The sequence below is a fragment of the Herpailurus yagouaroundi genome, unplaced genomic scaffold (genome assembly GCF_014898765.1).
Source record: "Herpailurus yagouaroundi ecotype Mexico unplaced genomic scaffold, PumYag 295, whole genome shotgun sequence".
NCBI classification, from domain to species: domain Eukaryota; kingdom Metazoa; phylum Chordata; class Mammalia; order Carnivora; family Felidae; genus Herpailurus; species Herpailurus yagouaroundi.
The window spans coordinates 2157251-2179468 of NW_024412512.1; the positions used below are offsets into that span (position 1 = coordinate 2157251).

Genomic DNA, 22218 nt, shown 5'->3' on the forward strand with positions numbered 1-22218 from the left:
GCCGTGCTGCCCGCGGCCCGTGCCGTCCGCGGCGGGCCCCCGTCCCTGCCCGTGCGGTCCGCAGCACGGCCCAGCCTCCTCCGGGGCCGGCCTTGCCGGTGCTGTCCACGGCAAGTCCCAGCCCCTGCGCGGTCAGCCTTGCCCGTGCTGTCCAGATCAGGCCCCAGCCTCCTCCGGGGCCGGCCCTGCCCGGTGCTGTCCACCGCAAGTCCCAGCCCCTGTGGGGTCAGCCGTGCCTGTGCTGTCCGCGTCGGGCCTCGGGAATCCTCCCCTACTTGTGCCGTCCACATCAGATGTCCAGGCCCTTGTGGGGTCAGCCCCTGCCTCTACTGCCTGGGAAGGGACCCAGAACCCTCGAGGGTCAGCCCTGTGCCACTTCTCACCTCATAAGCTCCTTGCCCACGCAGGGCTGGCCGTCTGTCCCTGCTTTACCGAGTCTAGCCGGTCGCTGCCCCAGCGTCTGCTCAGCAGCGGACCTCTGGGCTGTCACCCGCTAGCTGTGCCCCTCACCTCCCGGGATCTTGTCTCGGTTCTTCCCAGCAGGTGGAGCCCTGTTCCTGTGTGCGGGGGGTCTGTCCCCCGTCTAGCACCCCATTCCCGCTGCAGGGAGAACCTCCTTGAACGGTTTTACATCCCTTCCGGGAGAAGACAGCCTTCCGTTCCCTCGGGGTTTCTGTTTCGGGCCGAGGCCAGGGTGCGGGCACTGCAGGAACTATCCCAGATTCTTAGAAGCGGCCAGCTCACCACCCTTCCGCAAACCCCTTCCTTCTGTCTTGGTGAGAGCGGGCTCTCCCAGGTCGGCCTCCTCCTGCAGAAGATTCCTGTCCCATCGCCCCAAGGCACACCTGTTGTAGGGACGAGTGGGCCCGGCTGTTGGCAAAGTGCTGTCACCCTAGTGAGGGCTGTCGCAGGGCACCACCGCCAAAGGCAGGAAGGTCGTTTACAAAACAGAAACCCTGGCCCTGCCCTGCTCTCCCCAGCCCTGCGCCCTGCACCACGGGGAAGGCTGGAAATGCTCACTCGCCCTCAGGGGTAGCCTGGACGGGCCCAGAGTGGGAGCGGGCGGCTGGCCCAGGCGGGTGAGCCCAGAGAGTGGCGGGGGGTTTAGAGGAGCCGAGCCTGCAGGTGAATGAGTGGTGGGTGGCCCTTTGGGAGGTGGCAGGTCTTGAGGGGGGGTGCATTGCGTTTCTTGCTTGTGGTAACCCACGTGGGCCCCCCATTTGATGAAGTACCTTTCCTGTTGTTTTTTTTCCAAACATACGTCCCGATTTACTCGAAGACTGCAAAATAGGCCATCCTTGCAGAAAAGACAGGCAGAGAGTAATCTTCACGTTTGGGGGAGACTTGCAGTGGGGCCGAGGGGTCTTTAGGGGGACAGCATGGCTCGGGCTGGCTTTCCCAGTGTGACACAGACTTTATCATGGGAGGGGGCTTCGGAAGTTCTCGGCCTCGTAAGGGTACCACCGGTTGGCCTTTGCCTGGGGGCTGTGTGAGCCTCCAGGTGCTCCCGCCACCTGTCCTGAGCACGCAGGCTTTGGGCTGAGTGGGGTTCGAGGGGGCAGGTCAGCAGCTCACGCTTCTGCAGCCTTGGTGTGCGTCTCCAGTGTCCCTGGATTGGGGGACCCAGCGGGGCCACCTGCTGAAAGTGTTGGTGCCTGCCTGTGGGCGGGGGTGGTGCCTGTTTACAGCCCCACACCTCTGCCGCCCCGTGACCCTGGAGAGGCACCCAGCAGTCCCCCTGCCAGCCTGCACTGTGGGGGGTCGTGCACCCGTCCCCGAGGCCGTGACGTGCTAGGCATGGGGGGCAGATGGGAAAACAAAGGGGTGGGCTTGTGGGTCCGAGGTGAAGGTCTGTGGCATAGAGCACAGCAGCAAATGCCTGGGAGCCCTGGAGGCAGGGTCGCCCCCGTTGGGAACCCCCCCCCCCTGCCCCAGGCCATGCTCCGTGCCAGCACACGGGGTCCAGTGCGGGCTCTGGAGCTGGGGTGTAGGCTCGTCAGGTGTTTGGGGAGGGCTTTCGAAGCGAGTTCTCCATTTGTCCACCGGAAAGCTGCATACACACGTGCGTGTTTGGTAGGCCATGTGTGTGTGAATGTGTGCGATGCGCGCATTCAGCTCTCTGGGTGCTGCTGGTCAGGCCGTGCCCTGGTTACCGTTTTGTCCTGTCCGGAGCGGGAGTAGAGGGCGCGGCTGAGCGGGGCCAGCTCCCGGGATCTGGGTCCTGAGGACTCAGAATTGTGCGCGGGAAGACCCCGTGGCCTGCGGGCTGAAACCCCGTTAGGAGCTCTAGGGACAGGGGTCCCGGGCAGGCCTGGCTGGCTTCTGCCTCCCGTGACCTCTTCTGGCCAGGTCCTTTGCTGTTGTGTTTCTGTCACTTGGGGGTGCCCCTCGTCTGTTCCTTAGGGCGGGTTTATTTGAAAATCGAGATCTTCACGGGAACCCCGGTCACTGGAGGTGGCAGCGAACGGCCCGGCTGAGCCTCCGCGGCTCTGGGACTTCTAAATAAAGCAGGGCGGTCAGTTCCACAGGCTTCCTGTCGGCTGCGCCGGCCCCCAAAGGGCAGTGGAAAGGCCCGGAATCTGGCATGGGGTGTGGTGGCCCTGGTGGGAAGGGCGCGCCTCCTGGGGCTTCGAGGCGCCGAGCGGAGCGTGTGGAGCGTGGCCACCGGCTCCTGGCAGGGCGGTCATGCTGCGCGCCCTGCGACCCCGGAGAGCGGGAGGCACCTCGGGGAGCCCCTGGGCTGCGGCGGGCCCGTGACCCACCCCAGGATGTGCCTGACGCCCCTTAAATTCAGATTTCGTTTCTCGTGCCCAGAGGGTGTGCTTTCTTGGGGCGCAGTCCGTGTTAGTGCTGCGGGAGCCCCGCGCTGCCCTCAGAGCTCCCCCAACCTCAGTTTCCCTGCACGTGCGGGAGGACGCCAGCGCCTGGACGCGGCTCTCTCTCCTTCCCGCGGGGCCGCCAGGTGTGCCCGGGGCGCTGAGCTCCCGTTGCACAGATGCACTGATGGAAGATCGAGGCCTTTCCAGGCTCTGCTCCTTCCCCGCGTGCGCCGTGCCCAGCCGGGCTGCGGTGGGACATGAGCAAGTGTTCTGCCTCGGATATTTAACCGCAAGAGGTTTCACTTTCGCGTTTTTGTGGTGGAGCCCTCCCCGGTGCAGCCCCAGGAGCGCGGCCACAGGCATCGCCGCTCGTGGTGCCCGGCGTTTGGCGCTTACAGAACTCTGGGGAGGGGGAGGGGAGGTGTGTTTGTCCCCCTCGGTCCCAGATGGTGCCCGGTGCAAAGTTCAGCCGGGGCGGGCGGGTCTGGTCTGGGGCTCCGGGCCACGCCGGGTGGACTGAGTGGGTGGACTGAGCCGGACCCACTGCCCTCGGGAGGAGGGGCCCCATCTGCGGGTACGGCTGTCCCGGCGGGCAGGGCGGCCCGGGAGCCGAGGACAGCCAGCCTCTGGGGTCCGTGGGCTCGGGCCGCTCACAGAACCGCCATCCCAGCCCTCAGGTGTGCAGCCTCTCGCAGGTGTTTGTAGCTCCTGTGCCCACGGTCCCGGTGCCTGTCTTCTGGGGCAGCCGCCGTGTCTGTCCCCTGTGGGGCATCCGGCCCGCGTCTGGGTCCCATCTCACGGCCACTCAGTCGCCGTGCGGTGTCGTCCTTGCTTCCGCTGCTGCTCCCCACCTTCGGGTCTCCGCCACTCCGGCCCCCGGTGCAGAGCCTGCAGTCTCAGGAATGGTGGCCGGTGACTTCCATCTGCTAACGGAATTCACATCCCCCAGGGAAGTGGGACGGGAGTGACTTGGTGCTGCCACCACGGCCCTTGGGGACCCGAGCCTCCCTGCTCAGGTAGGCCCGATGCCACCTCACCTGTGGCCCTCTGCTCTGATGTGAACAGATGGGGACCCCAGCGGACAGCTCACGGTTACCCTCCTCGGGGGCTCCTGCTGGTGGGTGTGGGGGGCTTGCTTTGAGGGCTCCCTGTGTAGCCGGCTCGGAGCAGTCGGGGGGCGCTGGCTCTGGGGCGGGACCATGGCTCCCGCCCTCGGTTTCCTCCTCCGTCTGATGGGAATGACTGTCCCAGGATTAAGTGTGATGGTGCCACTGAGGCCCCTGGCACACAGCAGGTGCTCGGCAGGCAGAGGGAGCCCTTTGATCCTGTCGCTGCCCGTCCTCCTGGGCACTTTGCACCACGTCCCCTATGAAAGCAGCTGCGACGGCCCTGGGAGGCACCTGTCCCCACCCCTGAGCACCCGGCCGGCAGGTGTGGGGTGGGGTTTCTGTTCTGCGTGACTCCCCGTCTCGGCGTTGTCTTCTGGAAATCGGAAGTAAGGGTGGCGGGGAGGGACAGACGGGGGCCGCCATCTCATGTCTGTTCGACCACACCGTCCACCTGGCTGGCAGTTCCCTCTGCCCCTGAGCAGGGCCACCCTGTCCTGCAGCACGGGGACTCACCGTCTCACTGCCTTTCCTCCTTACCTTTCCTGAGCCCTGGCAGCTGGATGACGCTCTGTGCCCCGGGCACTCGCAGACCCCTCTGAAGGGGCAGCTCCGGCCGGTCCCCCGGGAACTGGCCTCGTGTTGGCCCCGGGGCATCATGTTGAGAGGGACAGGGGGTGTCAGGTTAGAACACTCCCAGAGTCCCTTGGGGCAGGAGCGTAAACGGGAGGCTCTCGCCATCTCCGCCCAGCTGGCCTGTCCTCCGAGCCTCTGTGGAGGTGTCGGTGAGCTGTGCGGGCCCCGTCCCTCTTCCCCAGCTGGGCTGGATGGGGGGCTGGGCAGGACTGGGGGCTCACAGGGTCCTGGGTACCTCGGTGCCCCAGGAAGGGCTACAGTAGGACTTGGCACACGGGGGCAAAAGCGGGGGCGCAGCGACACGTGTGGGGTGAAGGACGCCCACCAACATCAGCAGGGACAGCTGTCCCACCGTTGGGCTGGGAGGAACAACCGACGTCCCGGCCCGGCGTCTGCGCCCCGCGGCCCCAGCCCCCTCTCCCTCGTCATCGAGGTGCACACTGGTGTCTTCTCGCCCTCTGGGCCCCACACCCGAGCGACGAGCGCTCCGCCCCAACGCCGAGGCCAGATGGCCCCAGGCTGTGGAGGTCCGACGGTCCCTGGCTGTGTGACCCTCCAGAGCGTATCCCTCTGCGCCTCGCCAAAGGGGATGTGGGGACAGTGGTGTCACTGAAGGAATGAGCGGGCTTGACTTGCCATCCTCAGCTGCTCAAGGACTTTACAGTGTCTCTGTCCTCCCGGGTAAGGTCAGCGTCCCGTCTCTGATATCAGACTTGCTGGCAAAGCTTGAGGTCCCAGGGGTATCCGGGAGTCCCAGGTCGCAGGGGTGCTCTCGCGTGGTCTCCCCGCAGTCCCAGGAGCTCCCGGCTTCGCTGCCCACAAGCCGGAACCGTGGCGGCCTGCCCCCGGCGTCCAGGGTTCCCGTGCTTCCTGCCTGTTAGGCCTTGGCCCCGACGGCGTTGGGTCCCTTTCCCGCCCGTCTGGGGCTAGGGCTCACACTTCCTTCCTCCTTGCCCCCCACCCCCTGCCCACCCCCCAGAGCTCGGTCCCTAGTGAGGGCGGACAGCGGCACCCCCTCCCAATCTGGCTTCCACTTTCTTCCCTCTTCTTTAGCTTGTCTCAGCTGGGCGTGGGTCAGATGCGGCCCTCCTGCCAGGGATGCGTCAGGGCGCACCCGGGGGGTGTCCACGGGCTCCCGGTCCTGCTGCGTCCCATCGGATCCTGTGGGGCAGGCGCCAGGCTGGGCTGCCCCCCAGGGGCTCCCTGTCCCTGACTTAACAGCCAGCCGAGTCCCCCGCCCGGCACCGGCACCGGCACCGGCACCGGGATGAGGAGGACCCGCGGGGGATGCCTGGCGGAGCCAGCCCGTCGGATGGGGGCCAAGTTCGTTTTGTTCATTCACAAAAAGCTTGTGCAGCGTCTTCCGTGAGCTGGCCTGGGGGGCGGGGGCTGGGGGCAGACCCCCCCCTCCCCCGCCGCATGAATAACTGGGGTGGCGTCGTCTGGAGCGAGAAGGGGTGGAGTGTCAGGGGGCCGAGGGCACTTCTAGGAAGACCTGAGGTGGCGTTTCTGCGAAGGAGGCTCCAGTCGCACTGGGGACGGCTTATGTCCCCTGGGGGCACAAGTGCCCACAGACGTCTCCTTGAAATAACGAGCAGCAGGCAGGCCAGGGGCCCACGGTCGTGGACTTGGGGTCTGCCCCCAGCTAGGACCTGGCGCCGGCACGGTTCCTTCCAGGGAGGCGGTGTGATTTCATCACTCGGCCCAGGGCGCCCCACCGCAGGGACCCCCGCCACCCATCTCACCCTGCGTCCACGGGGGTTCCCACTAGGCTCTGAGTGCGCTCCGCAGCACGGCTGGGCCGCTGTAACCACCTGCCTGGACGTGGGGGCCGTGGGGGCCGTGGGGGGCCTCCGGACCGATGCCGTTTCTCGGCGGCTGTAGGAAAGTTCCAGGAAGTCACACGTGGGTGCTGGAGTGAAGACACCGGTCTTTGTCGGAGCGAGCGACTTTGGAGCTCCTGGGTCCAGGGCAGCTGTGCCTGCGTGGCTGGGGGCGAGGAGGGGCGCGGTAGGCGAGTGTGCGTGGGGGAGTGGGGCCCGGTCTTGGGTGTGTCACACGCTTGGGCACGAGGTGGGGCCTTCCCTCCCTGGTGGGCAGCCAGAAGGTTTTGAGCCAGGAGGGCACGTGCAACCAGATGTCTTTCAGGGGGGGTGTGAGCGTGGGCCAGCCAGGTTGCACCGGAGGCTGGAGACTGAGCGGGGCGGCGGGTCGGGCAGGAGAGAGCCCCGTGGGAGGTGAGGGGGGCAGGGCTGAGTGGAACCCGGGGCGTCGACCATGGCGCGGGGCTGGGTGAGCGGCGGGTTCCAGACGGGCTCAGCCGTGAGGTCCAGGCAGGCCTGGCCTCCGAGACGCTTGTGGGCAGGTGCACGTCGGGTCAGGTGTGTGGCAGTTCCTGGGGCCAGGGATTCTGCCACAGGCCCCAGTCCCAGCTTCCAGGCGCTACGTGACGACAGATATGGCAGGGGCTCAGTTGGCCCCGGAAACGGGGCATGTGGAAAACGAGCCTGGGTTGCTTCGGCCAGCTCAGTCTTGCACGGAGCCTGGTCCCCTGCGTCCAGCCCTCCCTCCCCTCCCTCCCGGACGCTGCGGTGGCCCAGCGCCTCCTGGGCAGTGGGCCTGGCCTGTGCCAGGGCAGAGGGCCCTGCTGGCTCCCGTCTGCTGTGCTGCGGCACCGGGCCTGGGAGGCTTCCTGCTCCGTTGACGTAGGCCCAGAGTGTACGCCACACGCGATACGTGGCATTTTTCTCTGAGGTCCTCACCTGTCCACACCTGCCTTCCTCTCTGTTCCCTCCTTTCTCCGTGGCTGCCGTGGGCAGGGTCACTGATTACCCCGTCTCCCAGGCAGATGGGGACTGTCGGCCATGCCGGTCCCTTTTGCGTCTTTCTTCCCCTCGGCTTGATTGACACGTGAGCGATGTCGATGCTGAGCAGGTTTAAGGTATGTAGCTTGATGATTCGATGCGCTCACGTACCACAGAGTGATTGCTGCAATCGGGTCAGGTAACGCGTTATCTCACATCAGGGTAGTTGGCACATCGTCTCACGTTGTCTTTGTGCACTTCGCTTCTGCTGGAGTTTGACCACAGCCTCGGTCTTTGCTGTGGCTGCTCTGCCGTGTGGGGGGGGGCGTTTCCAGACTAGACAGCAGGGCTAGGCGGGGACCGTGTGACCTCGGCCACGCAGCTTGTCCAGTGCCCCCGACCTCTCCGGGAGCTGATTGTGTGTTTCAGGCTTCCTTGACGTCCTGCTCCTATCTCGGTTTTACGGAGAGTGTCCCTGCCACCCCCTGTCCTCCCTCAGCCCGGCTTCGTGCCACATGTGAGGCTGCTCTGGCTCGGTATCGAGGGCCTGGCCCCTTCACGGGCACACCTGCCTCACCTCCTGTCCCATCCCCCCCCCCCCCACCCGGGGCTCACAGCAGTATGTTGTGCTGATTGACACGGCCGTGGGCGTGGGCGTGGGCGGGTGTGGGTGTGCGCACTCGTGTGCCCTTGTGTACATGTGCGGGTGTGCACACGTGTGTGTGGACGTGTGTGGACGGCCCCCGGAGCCTCCATGGGGGGCTGCTTCCCTCTTTTGCCTTCATTTTTATTTTTGTTCTGTAATTTTAATTACAAAATTTTTTGATTTTTTTTTTTTTTTTTTTACACATTTTGTTTTTAATTTATTTTTTTTTCCCGAGTTTACTTATTTTGAGAGAGCGCCCAAGCAGTGTAGGGGCAGAGAGAGCGTTAGAGAGAGACTCCTAAGCGGACTCCGTGTTGTCAATGCAGAGCCTGATGTGGGGCTTGAACTCCCGGCCATGAGATCATGACCTGAGCCGAAATCAAGAGTCGGATGCTTAACCAGTTGAGCCACCCAGGCGTCCCCCAATTTTTTAATGTTTTGAATAAGCTTATTTATATATTTTGAGAGCGAGAGAGCACGTGTGCATGTGTGTAAGCACCCGCACAGGTGGGGGAGGGGCAGAGAGCGAGAGGGGGAGAGAGAGAATCCCCAGCAGGCCCCCCACTGTCAGCATCGTGGAGCCCAGCTCGCGGCCTGAGCTCACGAACTGTGGGGTTATGACCTGAACCGAAATGAAGGCTTGGAAGCTTAACCGACGGGGCCCCCAGGCGCCCCTTGCCTTCATTTTTAAGGAGCCGGTGTGAGGTCGGTCCTCGGCTGCACACGGTGCGGTCTACAGGCCCCTCCCGTGGTCCCCCCCCCTCCCCCCGCCTCTTGTGGGAGCCGTGGCCTTGGCCTCTCCCGTCCCGAGGTTCCCGCGTGTGCTGCCTCGGGGCGCTGCCTTGTGGCCTCGGCGTGCGACCTGCCGTGTCTGCACGTCGGGCTGACCTGCGGGGCTGCGTCGGGGGCTGCGGCTGTAATGCGGGTACCTGGTTAGCTGTTTCCTGGGAGCGAGCCTCCCGAACAGACCAGAACAGACCAGCCGGGCAGTTTTCCTGCAGCAGCGTTTTTGTCAAAAGTAGGGCTTCTCGGGGCAGTCCTGCCCCCTGGAGGTCACTGGGCCGTGTCTGGGGATCTGTGGTTGTCACACTGGGGGGCTCCTGCCATCGAGCGGGTGGGGCCGGGGATGCTGCCCGACCCCCACAGCGACCCCCACAGTGCCCGGGTCGCCCCCCAGAGAGTGAGTCGGCCTGGGGTCAGCAGCGCCCAGGGGACAGGCGCTGGCCAGGAGAAAGGCACGGGAGAAACTGCGTTCCTAGCACGCACGCCCCTCCCCGCGGTGTGTGGGGAGGGGGAGCAGTGTGGGACCCTCGCCGAGGGGCGGGGGGCCGGTCAGGGCACGCAGGTGGCCTCCTGTCACTTTCACAGCAGAGGCGAATTGTTTGAAGGGGGGTGGATGGAGGAGGGCGGGCGGGTAACCACGTTACCTGATGATGGACCCAAGGGGACCCGAGGTCGTTTCACTTACTCCGCGGCAGATCCGAGGCAGTTGATGAAGGAACCAGAGAGGCAGCCAAGGCCCCGCTTCGTGCTGTCTCGTTAGGGGCTCGGGTCTCCCCGAGTGCGGTCAGTCACTCAGATAGTGGCTCAGGGCCTCCCGGCCGCAGGACAGTGTGGACACGCGGGGCCCGCAGGACCGGTCTCCTGCGGAAGCTCCTGGGCTGCGGAGGGTGCCGGCCGCAGACACCTGCAGAGAGAGCCCCCGACTCGGGCAGCGGCCACGGCTCTGCGTGCAGGGAGGGCTGTCCACCCCCAGGGCACGGGGCTTTGTGGAGCGCGGATCGCCTCACAGGCCACGGTGCGGCAGGTGCGTGGACCGACCCAGAGCGGTGAAAATAAGCCTGAGCAGTGGGTGGGGCGGGTCTGGGGCCTCGGTCTGCGAGTGGGTCCCGTGGAGGGTCGTCAGACAGCAGTTTCAGGCGTCGCGCTCTCAGGAGTTACAGGTTGTCTCTGCTGTGTGATCACGTCACTCTGGGACTTAGTCTCTGGGGGTCCGGGGTCTGGGTGGCCCTGGTTTGGGGTCCCTCATGGGGTTGCAGAGCACGTGTCGGCCACGTCCGGCTGCGGTCCCCCCCCGTGGCCTCTCTGCCCAGCGCTGCTCGAGTGTGCTCGGTGTGGCGCCCCCCCTTCCCCTCGGCCAGTGGTGCCGGGCGGTGCGGACCTAGTCTCGGAAGTGACACGCCGTCATCTGTCCTCTGTCGGCTGCAAGTGAGTCACGGAGTCCGGCCCGTGCTCGCTGCCGGGGCCTCGGTCTCCCCCTCGGGAAGGGGGCGTCGTGGAGGTCCGTGGGCATTAACAGCCTCTGCAGTGGCTGGCCCTGAGTGTGGGGTGCCCCCTCCACCTGGGGGTGTGAGGCCGATGCAGGAGGGGAGCCCGGGCTGCGTTGTGCCGCGGCGAGATCAGAGCGTGCTGGTCCGGGGCTCTGTGGGGCCAGGATGAGGGTGTGGTGGCCACGTAGCCCCTTTCCAGCTGGCTCTCCTCCGATCCTTTTGATCCTGGAGGCTGAGGCGGGGGCCATCGTGCTGCCCTGGAGCAGCCCGGTGAGCCCCGCGGCCGCTTGTGCTTACGGGGGAGAAGGGAGACCCCAGGGCTGATGTTGTGCGTGCCAGCTCAGCGGGCCGGAGAAGGGAGCGGACGCCGGGTTTGGCGTGGCTTCTGGGTGGGCGTGGGACACGGGGCTTGGACTCCTGGTGCCGCGGTTGCTCCGGGTGAGCGTGGAGCGCTCAGCAGGTGGTGTGACGCTGGGTGGGTTTGTGATTTCAGGGCTAAGGGGGAAGGAGCTTTTGGGGACCTTTGTGGGGACATATTCGGTCCTTAGAGCGTCCAGACTTCTGTGCGGATACCCTACTCTTGACCCAAAGGAAGGCCGGCTTTGGTGGGGCCCCTGGTCGGGGGCCCGCGGAGATGTCGCCACGTGACGCTTGGTGTTCACGGCGGGCGTGGGAAGGTGTGGGGGGCCGGCCGGCCGTGGGGGCCCTGGAGGACGAGTAGCTTGTCACCTGAGAGTCCAGGGGCGGTGGCATGTGGCGGAGACATGGCCCCGTGCCTCCCTGGGGCACCAGACCCAGCGTACCCGGCAAGCGCTCACGGAGGCCAGTCACCCCTGCCAGGTGGCTGGGCCGGACGCTTGGGGTACCCGCCCGTGTCGTACCTCGGTGCCGGACGCACCGCAGGCGCCAGCCCCCCAGCCCCAGTTTCCCATCGTGTGGCAGGGTCGTATGCTTGGGGACACGAGGGAGGTAAGAGGGGGGACGCGCCTCCCAGATCAGCTGTGTGCCGGCCACGCGTATCCCACGCCCGCCCCGAGCGCCGAGCTCTTGGGCCCTTGGGCCCTTGGGCTCTGACTCCCCCGTGGGCCCTCCTCTGCCGGGTGGGCCCCCGGCCTTGGCTCCGGCCTGTCCTCACGCACCCTGCTCTGCAGGCACGGGCGAGAGCGGGAAGAGCACGTTCATCAAGCAGATGCGCATCATCCACGGGGCGGGCTACTCGGAGGAGGACAAGCGGGGCTTCACCAAGCTCGTGTATCAGAACATCTTCACCGCCATGCAGGCCATGATCCGCGCCATGGAGACCCTGAAGATCCTGTACAAGTACGAGCAGAACAAGGTGAGGCTCTCGGGCGGGAGCGGGCGGGCTGGACGCGGCGTGGGGCCCGGCCCCCGTCCCCCGTCCCCGGTCCCTGCCAGGGCCTGCCTGCTCGCAGCGCCTGTGCGGGCCCGTCCTACGGCAGGGAGGCCGGCCGGGGGACGGGCCCCTCAGCACCCTGTGTGATGCTCTGGGTGATCCCAAGGGAGGGGGCATTTCCCTTCCTTTTTTTTTTAAGTTTATTTATTTTAAAAGGGAGAGCGAGCGAGGGAGCGCACCTGTGAGTGGGGCGACGGGCAGAGAGGGAGGGAGAGAATCTCAAGCAGGCTCCACGCTGTCAGCACGGAGCCCGACGTGGGGCTCAGTCCCACAAACCGTGAGATCATGACCTGAGCCGAAATCAAGAGTTGGACGCCTAACCGACAGCCACCCAGCCGCCCCCCCCGCTCCTTTTTTTTTCACTAACAGCTGTTGGGACAGAATTCGTGCAGGCCTCCACTGAAGTGTGCCGTGCACGGGTTTCTGACGCACAGAGCTGTGAAGCCACTACCACATCCATGGGGGAACATTCCCTCCCCCCCCAGAAAGAAGCCCTGTCCCCCTCGGCCGTGACCTCCCCTACCCCTTCCTCCCCCGGCCCCCACGAGCCCCCTTCCTGTCCGCGGATAGATAAGCCCGTTCCGGACGTTTCGCACACGCGGACGCACACGCCGCGTGGCCTCTCGTGTTCGGGGTCCGTCCGCGGGGCGGCGGGGGCGGGCGCCTCGCTCCTGCTCGCGGCCGAGGGACGTGCGTGTGCGCGGTGGACACGTTCATCTGTGGGCGTGCCCGTGCGTGGAGGACACGCGGTGTGAATCCACTCACCGCCTGATGGACTCTTGGGTCGTTTCCACGTTTTGGCTCTTGTGAATCCTGCTGTTGAGACGCTCACTTGCAGGTTTTCGTTGGCACACCTGGTTCTCCGCTCTCGGGGGCCTGTTCTCAGGAGTGGAGACCGGGGGGCGGTCCCAGGGCAGCTCGGCGTCTGCCCTTGGGCGGAGCTACCAGCCCGCTCTCGCCGCAGCGTCCCCGCCGGCCCCGGCCCCGCACCAGTGGGCTCGCGCTGCTGGCCTCCCTCGGCTTTGCTTTTGTAGATCTGTTTTTGGAGTGTTTCATTCAGCCCCAGAAGTCTGCCCTGGGCCAACATGAGGTGGTTTAAATTAATCCGTTTGCTTCGAGGCTTAAGAGGGTCAATCAACTAGATTGCTGATGTATCTCCGATTGGCACCTTCCTCCCTTTACGCCTGGTTCACAGATGATCGGGGACCCCCCAGCAGGGCCCGATGTTGGGCTTGTTGGGGGGTCCATGCCATCCTGGCCGTGAGCCACGCGTACGGGGCCTGCTGGAATCTCTTGTCCTCTGGGTCTGGGTCAGTGTGACCTGCACCGCCGAGGCCCCCTCCAGCGTCCCGACCGTGTGTCCCGCGGGTCCCGTGTTTGGACCGTAGGTGTCCGTCAGCGTCCAGAACAGGGGCCACCGGCTGTGGCCTGTTTCTGTAAATAGTTTTATTGGTTCTCACCACGCTTACTCGTTTACGTAGAGTCCCCAGTGGCTTTCGCTGCATTGGCAGACACAGTGTGGCCACAAAGCTGACAACACTCCTGTCTGGGCTCTTACAGAAGCAGATCACCGGTCCCCGATCTCCACGTGTGTACAGTCAGTGGGTTTTCGGGGGCGGTGCCTGCTTCTCCAGGCCCCTGACCGAGAGGCAGGTGAGGGCTGGAGGCCACGGCCGGGGGACCGGAGAGCATCATTTGGAGGGGGGACAAGTGGGGGCAGCCCTCAAGTCCAGGAGGAGCCTGCTGGCCTTCGGCGCCCTGGCTAGGGCTCCCTCGTTCCCCATTTTGAGTTCTGTCCGGGTGTGTCCTCCCTGGTCCCTCAGCTGGCGGCCGGTTGTGTGGGCCTGACCACCCTGAGGACAGGCACGTGGAGTGGGCTGGAGGAGGAATGGAGAGTCTCCTGAGCCACTTGCCTCGCTGTTGTGTGTGTGCACACGTGTGTATATGTGTGTGTGTGCGCGTGCGTGTCTGGGGCATCCCTCGGGGCCTGGTTCCCCAGGAGCGGCTCCCCTCGCCCTGCGGGTTCAGGGGCGCTGTGCGGGTTCCTGTCGTAGTGAGTGAAGAAGCCACTGGCCACGGTGATTAGCTCAGCTCCAGCCCCTCCCCCTCCGCTGGCAGGTTCCTCGGCCCAAGCTCCACCCCCAGCCTCCTGTGTGCCGGGCGGGGGGGGGGGGGCGTGCAGGCCAGACAGCGGCTCCCCGACTCGGTTCCTGCGCTGGCTGGCGGTGGTGTTCGTTCCGTCGTCCTGTTTGCCCTCGGTGCCTTTTACAGGATCTGCTTGTGCGTGTGCGTGGTCTCCTCCGGTCCCACCTGCTGCCCCGCGGAGCAGGGCCCTGACCCAGCCGGGCACCCCCCGTGGGCACCGCCTCGTTCCCGGGCCCTGCTCACAGGGGCACAGCCGCTGCCACCCACCCTTGCCCCCGCCTGACCGGGTGACGGCCCGCCTCGGTCGGGCGCCCCGTGTGGCCGGGCCCCCGGCGAGCCCACGGCTCTCCCTACCCACGCTCGCAGGCCAACGCGCTCCTGATCCGTGAGGTCGATGTGGAGAAGGTGACGACGTTCGAGCACCGGTATGTCCACGCCATCAAGACCCTGTGGGACGACCCTGGCATCCAGGAGTGCTACGACCGGAGGCGCGAGTATCAGCTCTCGGACTCCGCCAAGTAGTGAGTAGGGCGCCCGCCCCGCAGGTCCCAGCCAGGGCCACGACGGGGTTGTCGGGCGCCTGCTGCTCATGACACGTGGGCCACGCTGGCGAGACGTGGTCACTGTAGGCAGCCTGGCTGTGCCCGAGCGTCTGCTGTGGCCACTTTTCTGTGAGCCTCTGCTACTGTGCTAGAACGAGAAGGTTCGTTTTGGAAAGTCCCGTGGGAGAGAGTCCCTCAGAGCCGGCTCGAGTCGTGCGGCTCCCCTGGCCACGGGACCCAGGGCGGGGCTGCTTCACCCCTGCTAGTGAGGGCTGCTGGGGGGACCGTGGTGGCCAGGCCGTCCCCCCACCCCACACGCGCTGGCCCGAACAGCCTCGTCCCTGCCGTGTTACAGCTACCTGGCCGACGTGGACCGCATTGCCACCTCGGGCTACCTGCCCACCCAGCAGGACGTGCTGCGGGTCCGAGTGCCCACCACCGGCATCATCGAGTACCCTTTCGACCTGGAGAACATCATTTTCAGGTACCTGCGCCCTGGTTCCCTGGGGGTGGTGGCCTTGGGGCTGCCTGGGGCTCTGTGAACTGCAGGAGGGAGGGGCCCAAGCACCTGCTGTGGAGACAGTGCGATTCACTGGGTCCCGGCCTCTGCTCCCAGGGAGCGTCCTGCCCCGATGGGAGAGAAGGCTCATACAGCTGCCACCGAGTTTCCACGTGAGCCGTGTCCCAGTAGTGGCGCGGGTCGTGGCGGAGCTGGCCAGAGGCGGCCTGGAGGGGAGGGTCTTCCGGGGGGCCCTCTGTGACGGGGCCGCAGACGAGGGAGGGTGATCTGGAGTTCCCGCCAGACCTGGATACGCTTCAGGGCAGTGCGGGCTTCCTGACGGCCCTGGGGACCCACACAGAGCTGGGTGACAGGAGGGTCCTGGACTCTGGCTCTCGGGCCCACTGTGGCTCGTGGCACGTTGGCAGAAGGGGTGCGGCGGTTCTCGCTTGGGGCCAGAGTCGTGTGGCCAGAGTAGACTTGGTGCCTTGAGGTCCTTGAGGACCTGGGCCGGCCTCTCAGTGGGGTCCCAGCTGGTGGAGAGTCGCTAAGTGGCAGAGGGCAGGCGCGTGTCTGCTGGGCCACCGTAACAAAGGGGCACAGGTGGGCGGTCGTTTCTGTCCTGGCTCTGGAGGCAGAGCTGGTTGAGGCGAGGGCACAGCTGGTTCCTTCCGAGGCCAGAACGGTCTGTTCCTTGCGTCTCCCGGCTCCCAGGGGTCGCCGGCCATCCTTGGCACCCCCTGGCTTGTAGGCGCACCACCCCGTCTCTGCCTCTGTGGCCACGCAGCCTCTCCCCATGTGTCTGCGGCCAGCTGTCCCTCTTCCTGTAAAGACAAGACAGTGGTGATCGCAGTAGGGCCACCCTGTCTAGTGTGATCTCCTCCTAACCAGTGACCTCTGCAGTGGCTCTGCTCCCACGGCGGGTCCCGTGCCCGGTTCTGGGTGCGCTGGTTTGGAGGACGTTCAGCCCAGCGCCCCCGGCACGGCGCCCTCTGCTCCTTGTGTGCAGGCTCACCCTGGGGAAGGGGCCGGTGCCTCCTGGGCGGGGGTCCCAAAGAGGCGGTCAGCCGTGGCCCCTGTCCCCGGCCATGGCGCCCCGCTCCGTGGCCTCAAAGCGCCAGCTCTGTTGGCTGTGTTCCGAGGGGCCCTTTGGCCTTCACCCCTCCCTGCCGTCCGCACCCTCTCTTACCTGCCGGGCCTCTGTCGGAAGCCCTCTGGGGTCCCCGGAACCTTCAGAAGCTGTGGGCACCCGCCCTGTGTGTGTCCGACAGCCCGGTTTCCTGGTGACAGCTTTCTGTTTTAATTAGATCCTCGGCGGGGTTGTGACCTCAGAGCTCATACCTGAGGTCTCCAGAGCACAGGCTGCGGCTTGACGAGGGTTCCCCCGAGCCCCCATTTCAGGGACTCCTCGCGGCCTCACCCTGACCTCTGCGTGTCCTGTGCCTGCTGTGTCCTCCCCCTCCCCTGCCCGAGCCTGAGCTGGGTGTGCCCCCTCTTCTTGGCACCATTTCCCTGGTGCCCCTCCCCGTCGCCCCCTCTCTGTGGGGTGCCCGAGCTCTGTCGTGGGCCCCCCCCCCCCTGCCACTGCTGTTCCCCACCCTTCGTTAGCTGCATTCTTCCGCGCCAGCCGCGCCCCTCCCCTCCGGCCGTGCACTCGTGGAGACAGCCTCCGGGCCCTGGCACTGAGCTTGGGTCTGGCCCCTCAGCGGAGTTGGGACGGCACTGAGTGATGGCCTGACGGCCCCGGCGTGTGAGGAGATGGGCCTGGTCGCAAACAGGGGCCTTGCGTGGAGACCTTGCTGCACACTGGGGAGGCCTCGCTTTCCAGTAAGGCCGTGGCCCCAGATGCCGTCAGCCGTGATGGCACTCCCCGGACTGGCCCTCGCACGGGGCCCTCGGCCAGTCCCCACCCTCCTGTCACCACTGTCCCGTCCGTTCAGCGTCACCCTGGCACATCCACCATCCACCTGTGCTCTCTGGAGTCTCCCGGGGGGGAGCGCTCTGCCAGGAAGCCCCGCTCCCGTGGGCCAGGCCGGCGACAGCCCTGAGGGTCAGCCCCTCCCTGCAGCCCCCGCCGCAGCCGCGGCCAGAAGCCCTGCCTTCGCGGGGACCCCTGCCTTCTCGGGGCCGGGGCTGGGGCCAGGCAACTCCCGGGTAGCCAGCGGCCAACCCCTGCAGGCAGGCCTGCGTGATGGGGTGTCCCTGGTGTTGCCTCCCCCTGCTGCTCCTTCTGCTTGTGAGCGTGTTGTTAGTACTGTTACTTTCCGCGTGTTGGTCCTGCTCTCCGGGCCGCCCCCTTGTGATGCCGAGGCTCATTGCGCGAGGGTTTATCTCCGTCCTCCTGTGGAGATCGAGACCGTTCCCCGTGTGTCACAGACATCTGTGCACGATGCGCAGACGAGGGGATGGGTCTCCAGGGGTTGCCCCCCCCCCCCTCCCCGAGCGCCTGGGCGCCCGGGCTCCCCAGTCCTGGGACTCCTTCAGGGGCGGGTGCCTGAATGCAGCGCCCCCGGCCAGGGCAGCGTGTCCCGCAGGGGCTCTGCTGCCCCGACAGGTGCGGGGGGGGGGGGGTGCCCCGAGGCCTCGCAGATGTCTGTCTGCGGGCCTGGGTGCTGAGCCCCGCCGGGCTCCTGTCCCCCGCAGGATGGTGGACGTCGGGGGGCAGCGGTCGGAGCGGAGGAAGTGGATCCACTGCTTTGAGAACGTGACGTCCATCATGTTCCTCGTGGCCCTGAGTGAGTACGACCAAGTGCTGGTGGAGTCGGACAACGAGGTGAGGCACCTTCCTCCGCTTCCTCCCCTCCCTGCGGCCGGGGCCCCGCCCACGCTCACCCCCTCCTTCCCGCAGAACCGCATGGAGGAGAGCAAAGCCCTGTTCCGGACCATCATCACCTACCCCTGGTTCCAGAACTCCTCGGTCATCCTGTTCCTCAACAAGAAGGACCTGCTGGAGGACAAGATCCTGCACTCCCACCTGGTGGACTACTTCCCGGAGTTCGACGGTGAGCCGGCCTCCTCCGCCCCTCTGCCGCCGGGCGCTCGTCCCGCGTGCTCTCCGGGCCTCAGTGCCTGCGATGCGGGGACGCGGGTGAGGACGGTGTTTCGCGCGGGCCCTGGCAGAGGCTGGTGGCTCAGTTAGTGCGAGCCCGGGAGCTTCCGGGAGCTCTGGTGGCTTCACGGGCCCCCTGCCTCGGTGCTCCTTCCCGAGCCTCTGTGTCCCCAGCGGGGGCGTCCTCTTGGGGAGGGCGTGCGCTGCGCCTGGTGCACAGCGGCAGAGGGACCCGGCTGGTGCACGGCGGCAGAGGGGCGGGTGGCAGAGGGACCCACCCGGACGCTGTGCTCCCAGGCCGCCACCCAGCCGGCAGTACGCCCCACCTCCCACCCCTGCAGTGGGAGGGAGCGAGGCAGTGGCAGCGAAGGGGTGGCCCACAGAGTGCCCAGGGTCCAGCAGAAGGCAAAACTGAGCAGAGACGGCCCCCACCTTGCCCTTCGGCATCCCCGCAGCTGCCTCCCAGGACACAGGACGGGGAGATGACACAGGCCGGGGCGGTCGGGGTCTGGCCGCTCCCTCCCCATTGGCCTTGTCCGGCTGGTGGACTATTGTCGCGTGGCTGTGGGCCGACAGCTGGGACGGGGCTGTGCAAGTGTGCACGCGTGTGCAGGGGCGCATGGGGCCGTGTGTGCATGCGTGTGGCCACGTGCCCGTCCGTGTTGGGACGGGGTTGTGTTGGGGACGCGGTGGGGAGGAAGGTGGGTGCGGTTTGGAGGTGGTGGGCTGTCCGACGTAACAGCCGACCGAGAGGCGTGGGGGAGGGGGGGCGGTGACCCGCGTGGAGGCCGGTAGGCGCTGGTGGAGCTGCCGCCTCGGGAGACCGCAGCTCGCGGCCTGTGGCCTCCACGCGGGGCCCTCATGGGAGCAGGGAGGAGGCGGTGCCTCTGCGCGTGCGCGGCGGGGGCGGGGCCTCACCCGCCTCCACCTCCCCCAGGGCCACAGCGGGACGCCCAGGCCGCCCGGGAGTTCATCCTGAAGATGTTCGTGGACCTGAACCCCGACAGCGACAAGATCATCTACTCCCATTTCACATGCGCCACCGACACGGAGAACATCCGCTTCGTGTTCGCGGCCGTCAAGGACACCATCCTGCAGCTCAACCTGAAGGAGTACAACCTCGTGTGACCTCGCCGCGGCCGCCCGAGGGAAGAGGGGGAGCCCCAGGCGGGCCCCTCCTTGGGGCGCCGCGCCCGGCCGGCTGTCCCGGCTCCGCCCGCAGACCGGTGGATTTCGTTTTCATATTTTTAACAAATGGTTTTTATTTCACAGTTATCAGGGGACGTACGTCTTTCTTTCTTACACCTCGTGCACCTTCTCACCTGTGTCAGCGGCAAGGCCGCCTTTTCTTGGCCTTGACTCGGGGCTCGCTTTTTTCTAAAAAAATAAAACAAGAAAACAAGAAAAAAAAAGGAAGCAGAAGAACGGATGGAGACAAGTGGAGACGAGCGGCCCCGGGCCGGCGGCCTCCCGGCGGTCACGCGGGGACAGAGCCAGCCGCCGGCCTCGGACTCCCCGGCTTGCCGTCCCGTCCCCTCGTTTCTTGGTCGTTTCCCTCCCAGGCGCGGCGGCGGAGGCCTGGGGACTGTGACTTCTCTCTCTTTCTCTTCCTAAGTTATTGACACCCTGGACTCCAAGAAGTGGGGGTGGGTGGCGCCCCCCGCTGCCCGCCCTGGGAAGTGCCTAACCTTTTTTTTTTTTTTTTTTTTTTTTTGGTGAGGAAGGAAAACGCAGTGTGCCCACTCTTTGGTCAGGGAGACGGCCTGGCTCTCAGCCCTCCCCGCCCCCGCAGACCTCTGGGGGCCCTCCCAGGGCCCTGCAGGCTGCCATCCGCACACCCCCGAGGGTCGCGTACCCTCCGGCCCTGGCCGAGGGCACCCCGCTGCATCCAGGAGGCCAGAAGGAGGCCCCTTTGGACTGGGAGTCACTTTTGATGTGTTCTGTTTTGAAAGCAGTTTGGAAACAGTGCGAGTGGGGTGGGGACTTTTTCAGAATCTTCTCAGGTCTGTCCCCTGGAGGCAGGAGCGGAGGAGTCGCCCCTGGCGGGGTTCTCGGAGGCTTCCGGCAGCAAGCACTTGCCCCCACGTCTTGCAGGTCCGCCCCGAGCCCCACCCCGGGAAGCGAGCACGCAGCACACGCACTTTGCCCAGAGCCATCGAGGGCCCGCGGTGGCCAGGCCGTGTGGAGGCCGGTAGCTGGCGCCTCGGCCCCCTGGTGGTTTCCAGGCCTGGCCACGGCCACGGCCACGCACTGAGCCAGAGCCGGGGCCGCCTTGCCTGAGCCCCCTTCTTCCGAGGGGCTCAGAGGGTGGGAACAAGCAGGGGGCTGTTTTGGGGGGGGGGGGGGGATGAGGTGGCTGTTTCATCTGATGTAGACTGAGCATGCACTACAGTGTTTTTCTGTGGGTTGGTTGTTTTGATTTGCACAAAGTAACAGGGATGAACCGCCGGTGATGCCTTGGGCCCGCCCAGGACATCTGGCCGCGGCGCGTTAGCGGTCTGTGTGGCTGCTGCTTATTGGGGCCGTCTTCGAACACGGTAGAAACAGCTCAACCACCAGCCCAGACGCCGGTCCTGTGTGCCTGGCCCGCTTCCTCTGTGCTCCGGAGGAGGAAGGACGAGTCTTGTGGCTCCCGCACAGAGTCCCTTGAGGGCGGGGTGGCTGCGTTCCTGGTGATCGGCCCTCTCTGGGGGCAGAATTGGCAGGGGGGGCAGGGCCCCCGCTTTCTGTGCCAGTCGTCCCTCGGTGCCTCTACCGAAAGGGCCCTTGTGCCGTGTGTGTATGCGAGGTGTGTGCTGTGGGCCAGCAGCGGGGAACGCAGGGTCCTGGCTGGGTGGGCACCTCCATGTCTTAGCGCCTCTCTGGGGCCCGGATCGCCAGGGAACCGGATTGGGCTCTCAGGGTGACGTGCGCCGCGGGCCTGAGGCACCCAGAGTATTCACTTTTCCCAGAGGGAGCAGTATGCCAAGCACCCCAAAGCCAGAGCCTGGTGCTCCCGGCCCCCGGGGGGGGGCGCCCCGGGCGCTGTGCGCCGCGGGGGGTGCGAGACCAGTTCTGTGCCAATGTCAGCGGGGGGGACCACGTGGTCTGGGCCCCTCCCTCGCCCATCTTGTGAGGTTTGTTTGTGTTGTTTTACACCCTGGTGGACTTTCTCGAGAGTGCGGGTCTCCCGCCCCTCCCGCCGCGTCGTCAGATCCCCAGCAGAGGGGAAGCCGCGCCTGCTCCCAGTGCCAACGCCCCCCCTCCCCCCCCCGCGGCCGTGCGGGGATCGTGCGGGGATGCTCCGGCAGGCCGCCGGCAGACGTTCTCCGGTTATACTTGTATATTACACAGGCCTGATTTCAGACGATTTAAACCTTAACCTATTTTAAAGAAGAATATTATATAAAAATACTGTTTTTAAACCTTTTGTCATTTGAAATGCATGTATTGTGAGCGCTGGGGGATGGGCACGTTAGCTCAATGCCAACGTCCTGGGGCCAAGGCTGCCGAGGTCGGGCGGGCTGGACGGCAGGCTTTGCTCATCGTGTCGGGGCCCTGACCCCTTAATCCAGAGATACCTGATGGAAATTGACTTTTCATATCTTTCTCCTGAAATGAATTCTGTTTTAAATTGGAATAAATTCTGTTCCTAAATGCCGTGGCCCCCTCTGGCTTATTTCCTGTCGCTGGCCGTGGTGGGTGCTGGGCAGTGCGTTGGTGCCGAGGGTCTGCAGGGGGCTGCCCGGTGTCTGCGCATCTGGCTGGGACCCCAGCACCTTTGGCCAGGTGTCTGAGCTCCTGGGACCCGTGGCCACAGCTGCCCCGGGATATGCCTGTGCCTCCGGCGCCGGGCAGCGACTGTGGCATCGGGGCCCCTGCTCTGAGGGCCTCTTTCTGGACCCTGGCTTCAAGTCCGTTTGTGCTGCGGGACTAGAGCATCGTGCAAGAGTAGCGCCTCCTCACTGGGGGCAGGGGACCGGGGAGCCCAGTTCCGGGCCGGGCTTGCTACTCGCCGTGGGGGCCGTGGGGGCCGTGGGGGATGCTCTTGTGGAACACGTTCTCCTCACCCACCTGTCTTAGGCCAGTCTCCGCAACCACTCTTTGGATTTTTTCCTTTTTAAAAAGTGGTAAGTGCACATAAATGTACCATTTGTGGGCGCCTGGCTGGCTCAGTCAGTTAAGCATCTGACTCTTGATCTCAGCTCAGGTCTGGGTCTGCGGCTCATGAGTTCAAGCCCGGCACTGGGCTCTGCACTGGGCATAGAGCCTACTTAAACGTACTATTTAAAAAAAAATTTTTTTTTTT

General features: G+C 65.7%; 1 protein-coding gene across 1 annotated transcript; it reads left to right on the top strand.

Annotated features, from left to right (window-relative positions):
• Positions 1-11383: 11383 nt before the first annotated feature.
• On the top strand, positions 11384-21569 carry GNA11 (G protein subunit alpha 11). The gene is made up of 6 exons (XM_040461920.1): positions 11384-11617; positions 14207-14361; positions 14738-14866; positions 17525-17654; positions 17730-17883; positions 18868-21569. Exons 1-6 carry the CDS (start codon positions 11471-11473, stop codon positions 19056-19058), a joined length of 906 nt encoding a protein of 301 aa, XP_040317854.1. The 5' UTR covers positions 11384-11470; the 3' UTR covers positions 19059-21569.
• The last annotated feature ends 649 nt before the right edge of the window (positions 21570-22218 follow it).